Here is a 7500-nt window from a genome sequence, read left to right on the forward strand (position 1 = left end):
AAGACAAACACCCAGACCATTCTTTAGCTTCCTCCCCCCCCCCTCCCTTCCTCAATACATACACCCAGTTCCTTCCTTTTCCTACTTTCTACCTCCTTCTTTTCCCTCCTTTCCATTTCCCTTTCCCTTTCCTTTCCGTTCCGTTCTTTTCTCTTTTCCTTTCGTTTCCTTTCCCCTTCCCCTCCCTTTTCTCTTTCCTTTCCCTCCCCATCCCTCTCCCTTTCCCTTCCCTCCCCTTTCCTTTTCCCTTCCCTTCCCTTCCCTTTCCCTCTCACTCTCCCTTTCCCTTCCCCTTCCCCTCCCCTTCCCCTTCCCTTCCCTTCCCTTCCCCTCCCCTCCCTTTCCCTCCCCTTTCCCTTCCCTTCCCCTTCCCCTTCCCTCCCCTTCCCTTGTTCTCTCCACGTCGCTAGGAACTTGAAGGGAGAAAGAACTTTCCTCTTTGGGGACGTGCTCTCGGAGTGCTCGGGATGCCTTGGTAATCTTCTCTATAACACTCCTCCGTTCTCTCTTTCTCACTTTCTTTCTTTGTTTCTTTCTGCCTCTGTTTCTGTCTGTTTGTCTGTCTGTCTGTCTCTCTCTCTCTCTCGTTCTCTCTCTCTCTCTCTCTCTCTCTCTCTCTCTCTCTCTCTCTCTCTCTCTCTCTCTCTCTCTCATTCACTCATTCCTTTTCCCAATTCTAATTCCTTCTCCCATTCCCATCCTAACCCCATCCCTATTCCCCTTATCATTCCTACCCCTCCCTTTCCCCCCTTAACCCTCATTCCTATTCTCAACCCCACTCCCCCTCACTCCCATTCCCAACCCCATTCCCCCTCCCCCCCTCCCCCTCATTCCCACTCCCACTCCCACCCCCCTCCCTCCACAGGCAGACCCGCAGCGCGCCGGGGAAGCCGCTTTGCCGACTCATTTTGTGACTCGATCCCTCATAAGAGGATTCGATCTCGAGACAGACAGCGGGTCGGCGCTTACATGATCAACCTCATATCTGTCAATAGACGACTGTTTTTACCCTACGCTGTTCACTGCAGTTTATTTTCCTTGCGTTAGCATCATCATCGGGGATTTTTTTTTTGTTTAGATTATTATTTGTTATTTTAAACAGAAAAAAAATGGTGAATAACAGTCGTGTTGGTGAAGGTTATCAGTGTTACCGAAACAGATGAAGAATAAATAAAAAAATCACGAAGATATAAATTAACACTTACCAAACAAAAAAATAAATTAACAAAAAAAAAAAATCAGAACAATCATGACGATGCAAATCATCGAACCTATTCGGAATTAAGTTTAAATGGCTAAAGAAAAAAAAATATCTAGAAAATACCTAAAAAAAAGAAAAAAAATAGAGTGAGAGAGAAAAAAAAACTCACACGCAATGAATGAACCAGAAAAATAAAAGTTCCCTGGAAGTAATTAACAGCAGACAGTAATTAGCACTTCCCTTCTTGTCACAGGCCATGTAAGTCCTTTTCGGAAGCTCGGGGGGGGGGGGAGGAGGGAGGGAAAGGGTGGATGGGGGGGGGGAGGGGATGGGGGAGGGGGAAAAGGGAGGGGGGAGGGGGCGGGGAGGGATGGGGAAAGAGGATGGGGGGAGGGAAAGGGGAGGGGAGGGAGAAAGAGGATAGGGGAATTGGGGAGGGGAGGGGAAAGGGGGAGTGGGGAGGAAAGCAGGAAAGGGGGGAGCAGGGAGAGGAGGAGAAAGGGGGAAGGGAAGGGGGACAGGGGAGGAGGGTGGAGGATGGGGTAAGGGGTGGGGGAACGAGGGGAGGGGGGGAGGGGGAAGGCTGCGGGAGGAGGGGAAAAAAGGGTGACACGAGAGTTGGATGGATTGCAATGAGATGGAAGGGAAGGGGAAATGAGACGAAAGAAAGAAGATGAGGAGAAAGTGAAGAGGATGTGGAGCTTGGATGTGGTGTTTCCCCTCTCTCTCTCTCTCTCTCTCTCTCTCTCTCTCTCTCTCTCTCTCTCTCTCTCTCTCTCTCTCTCTCTCTTTTTTCTCTCTCTCTCTTCCCCTCGTCTCTCTCTCTTCCTTCTCCTCTTCTCCCTCTTCATATCACTCTTCCCCTCCCTCCCCATCCATAGCTTCTCCTCCTCCTCTCCTCCCCCCTCTTTCCTCCTCCTCTCTCTCCTCCCCCCTCTCTCTCCCTTTCTCTCCTCTCTCCTTCCTCTTCCCTCCTTCCTCCTCCCTCCTCCTTTCCCCCCCTATCCCCTGTCCTCACCTCCCTTTTTTCCTTCCCTTTTTCCCTTTCCCTCGCCCCTTTCACTTCCCTCCCTCTCCATCCAACTCTCCTTCCCTCCTTCCCCCTCCCCTCCTTCCCTCCCTCCCTTCTCCTTCCTCCTCCCACCTCCTTCCCTCACCCCTCCTTTCCCCTTCCTTCCCTCTCCCCCTTCCCCTTTTCCCCTTGCAGATTCGGCGCGCGTCCTGGCGTGCGTCCTTCCTGGCGCCTCCATCCCTCGAGTCCCTCCTCGAATCCTGCACCCTCTCCACCGACTCTTGACCTCCCGACCCCCCCAATCCCCTGAGGACGATGAAGTCGGATAGGAGCGTGAGGGGGGGAGGAAGAGGTTCGGAGAGACAGAAGGAGGTACGGGGCTTGGATGGAGGTTAAGGCGTGGACGTTGGGTTCTGGTCGGGAGAGGGGGTGGACGGTGGAGAGGAGGGGCTTTAAAGGCCGGAGGAGGACTGAGGAGGAGATGCCGGAGGGGAGGAGGAAGGGAGGAATGAGGAGGGAGGAGGGGAGAGGAGGAGGAGGAGGGAAGGGGAAAGGGAGGAGGAGGAGGAAGGAGAGGAAGAAGGAAGAGGGGCCGTGGGCCTGGACGAGGAGGAGAGGAGAGGGGGAGGGGGAGGGGGAGGAGGAGGGAGAAAAAAAGGAAGAGAAGGAGGAGGAAGAGGAAGAAGAAAAAGAAGAAGAGAAGGGGGAAGAGGAGTAGCATGGTGTCTTAAGAAAACAGGAGACGGCTCGGGGAATGAGGTAAGTGTGATTTCCGTCTTTATGTTATTATTATTTTTTTTTCTGGTCGTTGTTAATTTGATTGCATGTGGATATATCGCTATGGAATTTAGGTTCTGAATTCTGCTTGTAATAAATCATATAACCAACTTAAATTTATGTATCCTACATTAACATATACATAAAAGTGAAAATGAGATTTGAAAAAAAAAAATATCTCCTCTACACTTTCTTGCATTTTCTTTACCATTTTTCCCATTTACTTCCCTCCTGTTATCATTCCCTCCATTTCCGTCCAATTCTCCTGATTATCTTCATTATTCCTTCCCTTCTTCTGCCGGCGCCCCTGATACCCGTCTTATTATCCTAACTCTGCCTTTCCCCTTTTCTCTGCTTCGTCCTTTTCCCTCTAATTTGTACTCGGACCGGAGAGCTCCCGCTAAATCATTGCAAAATTTGCATACGATATATATTACGGAATTACCCAGACGTGAAGTGTTCAATGGGCAATTAAATTACATCCCTGCAAATTAATTTCCTATGAATATAAACATCCTTTGGTGACATGTCCAGCGCCATTGCAGGGGGGGGGGGGGCTGGTTGCATATGCCTCTCCGGGCGGCCGACGCACCGCGGCTTCACTGTCAATTCCTATGCCTTTTTTCATGGGAAGATATTGATCAAGCGGCCATTCAGAGACATGCAGGGATAATGGGTACGCTTAGATTACATGTATTGAATAAATCCAGAATGAATATGTAAAATTACTGATTGATCGATAAAAATATATGTAACGCACAAGCATATTAACTCTCCTCGCTGTCTCTCTGTTTTTCTCTCTCTCTGTTTCTTTCTTTCTTTCTCTCTCTCTCTCTCTCTCTCTCTCTCTCTCTCTCTCTCTCTCTCTCTCTCTCTCTCTCTCTCTCTCTCTCTCTACGCGCTAAAACACACACACACACACATACACACACACACACACACACACACACATACACACACACACACACACACACGCACACACAACACACACACACACACACACACACACACACACACACACCACACACACACACACACACACACACACACACACACACACACACACACACCGCCAATGCCTACGACCTCTACTCCAAACATATTACATAAAAAAATATAAAAACGTGAAAAAAAATCTCAATAAGAAAAAAAAGAGAAAAAATATTCACTTCTCATATCACTTCACCCCCATTAGAAATATAAATTGTTAACCCGCGCTCTCTGACCTTTCGCCCCGTTGATTTTGCTCATTACAAGTATGAAAAGTTAGCGCGGACAAATTTACATAAACTGTATGAAATTCTACCGTCCGCTCGGCCAATTAAGCGATTTTCCTTCAACTCACTGGGTTTGGGATGAAGGCTAAGTCCTGTCAATTTCCATCATGGTTCCGTTTGGTAAAGGAAAATTAAAGGGAGGGGGAGGGGGGTGGTTAATATCTAAGGGTGTTTGCTTGCTTAGTATTTCACTCTGATCTCAGCCTTCAGAACCTCACTTTGATCTCAGTCGCCCTGTAACTCTGTCGATAAATGGTCTCATTCTGTTTTCACCCTTGGAAATCCCACGCTGGACTCACCCTTAAAAGATTTCACCCTTTGAAGATGATACACTGACCTCACCCTTGAAGATAATACACTGACCTCACCCTTGAAGATGATACACTGACATCACCCTTGAAGATAATACACTGACCTCACCCTTGAAGATGATACACTGACATCACCCTTGAAGATAATACATTGACCTCACCCTTGAAGATGATACACTGACCTCACCCTTGAAGATGATACACTGACATCACCCTTGAAGATGATACACTGACCTCACCCTTGAAGATGATACACTGACCTCACCCTTGAAGATGATACACTGACCTCACCCTTGAAGATGATACACTGACCTCACCCTTGAAGATGATACACTGACCTCACCCTTGAAGATAATACACTGACCTCACCCTAGAAGATAATACACTGACCTCACCCCCTTGAAGATAATACACTGACCTCACCCTTGAAGATGATACACTGACCCCCTTGAAGATGATACACTGACCTCAACCTTGAAGATAATACACTGACCTCACCCTAGAAGATAATACACTGACCTCACCCTTGAAGATAATACACTGACCTCACCCTAGAAGATAATACACTGACCTCACCCTTGAAGATGATACACTGACCTCACCCTTGAAGATGATACACTGACCTCACCCTTGAAGATGATACACTGACCTCAACCTTGAAGATGATACACTGACCTCACCCTTAAAAGATCTCATCCTTGGAGATCCCACGCTGACCTCACCCTTCCCTCACCCTTGGAGATACCACAATGACTTCACTCTCCAAAGACCTCATCCTGTTTTAACGCTTCGAGATCCTACACTGACCTCACCCTTAGTTAGATCTCACCCTGCACTCATCCTTCGAGATCCCACACTAACCTCACTCTTGAAGATCCGACACGAACGTCACCCTCAAAGAGTCGCGCATTAACCGCACTTTTATATTTCTCACCCTTGTACACTCCACATTGATCTCACCCTTAAAAGATTTCACTCTAAACTCACCCTCACCCTTGGACCCTTCACCCTGCCCTCACCCTTGAACCTTTCACCCTGCCCTCACCCTTCAATTCTTCGCCCTACCCTCACCCTTGAACTTTTCACCCTACCCTCACCCTTGAACCCTTCACCCTCACCCTTGAACTTTTCACCCTACCCTCACCCTTGAACCCTTCACCCTCACCCTTGAACCCTTCACCCTCACCCTTGAACCCTTCACCCTCACCCTTGAACCCTTCACCCTCACCCTTGAACCCTTCACCCTCACCCTTGAACCCTTCACCCTCACCCTTGAACCCTTCACCCTCACCCTTGAACCCTTCACCCTCACCCTTGAACCCTTCACCCTCACCCTTGAACCTTCACCCTCACCCTTGAACCCTTCACCCTCACCCTTGAACCCTTCACCCTCACCCTTGAACCCTTCACCCTCACCCTTGAACCCTTCCCCTCACCCATGAACCTTCCCCTCACCCTTGAACCTTCACCCTCACCCTTGAACCCTTCACCCTTGAACCCTTCACCCTCACCCTTGACCCTTCACCCTCACCCTTGAACCTTCACCCTTGAACCCTTCACCCTCACCCTTGAACCCTTCACCCTCACCCTTGAACCCTTCACCCTCGATCTCAGAACAATCCTTGACTCGTTTTCACCTCAAGTTTCAACCTCTTTCGTCGAGTGTTATTTTGTTTTCTGTTCTTTCCTTTCTTTATCCCCTAACTTTTTTTTTTTTTTTTTTTGTCCTCTGAATAATTGATCTTCCTGCCTCTGTGCCACTCTTTCTCTTCTGCTGTTTCCCTTTTCGACTGTTTTATTCCTGTTCTTGGTCTGATTCTTATTCTTAGTTGTATCGTTATTTATTATCATTATTATTACTATTATTATTGTTATTATTATTGTTATTGTCCCTGTCTCTTCCTCCTCAGCATCATCATTTATCATTATCATTACCATTATTGTAATTGACATCGTCATTGCTATCATCATAATCATCACATTATTGTTATTACTATTATTAACATTAACGTTATTGTTATAATCATTATATCATTATTACCGTTATTATTATCAATATTATCATTATCATTGTCATTATCATCATTATCGTTATTATCTTTATCATCATTATCGTTATTATCTTTATCATCATTGTCTTTATTATCATTATCATCATCATTATTACTATAGATAACATTATTATTATCAGTAACATTATGATCGGTACCATTATCATCATTATTATTATTATCAGTGTCATTATCATTATCATTAATATTACTATCATCATAGGCATTATCATGACTATCATTAACATTTTAGATATTCTTATAACAATCATTATTATTTAATTCATTATCATTGTTTATACCCTAATCCATTTTCTTCTTTCTCTCTTTCAATTTTCTGCTGTTAATTTGTTTAAATTCTCATATTCCCAATCCTCATTCCCTTCTATTCACGTCGCTTCGTTGCCTTTTCTTTTTTCTCTCTATTTTTATCATACTCCTTCTTCACTAACCTCTTTCACTTCCCCCTACCTACTCCTATCTTCGCCTCCTCTTTCCTTCCTTCCTTCGCCTTTCCTCTATCACTTTTTCGTACCTCTCTCCACCTCCTTTCTCTGCCTCTTTCCTCTCTCTTTCCTCCATCCCTCCTTCCTCCTCAATCTGTCCTCCCTTCTTTTTTTTTCTTCCCGTCCCTCCCCCTATCTATTCTCCCCTGTCTCTCTTCTCTTTTCCTGCGCTCCTCCTCCTCCTTCTCTTCCTATCCCCCTCTTCTCTTCTCCTGCGCCCCTCCTTCTGTCCTCGCTACCTCAACCTCCTCTATCCCATACCAAACTTTCCTCACCTTCTCTAACCTTCTCCTTTCACCTCACCTTCCCCCTACCCTTCCCCCCTTAAACACCCCACCCTCCTAACACTTCACCTCCCCCCTCCC

General features: G+C 46.6%; 1 protein-coding gene across 1 annotated transcript in view; it reads right to left on the bottom strand.

The window, feature by feature from the left end:
- LOC119584628 (rho GTPase-activating protein 29-like) overlaps positions 1-7500 on the bottom strand; it is a 144562-nt gene that overhangs the window by 14044 nt on the left and 123018 nt on the right. Inside the window, 1 exon segment of the mRNA XM_037933310.1 lies at positions 6110-6187. Coding sequence (XP_037789238.1) covers positions 6110-6187 — 78 coding nt within the window.

This window comes from Penaeus monodon, chromosome 18 (genome assembly GCF_015228065.2).
Source record: "Penaeus monodon isolate SGIC_2016 chromosome 18, NSTDA_Pmon_1, whole genome shotgun sequence".
Taxonomy (NCBI): domain Eukaryota; kingdom Metazoa; phylum Arthropoda; class Malacostraca; order Decapoda; family Penaeidae; genus Penaeus; species Penaeus monodon.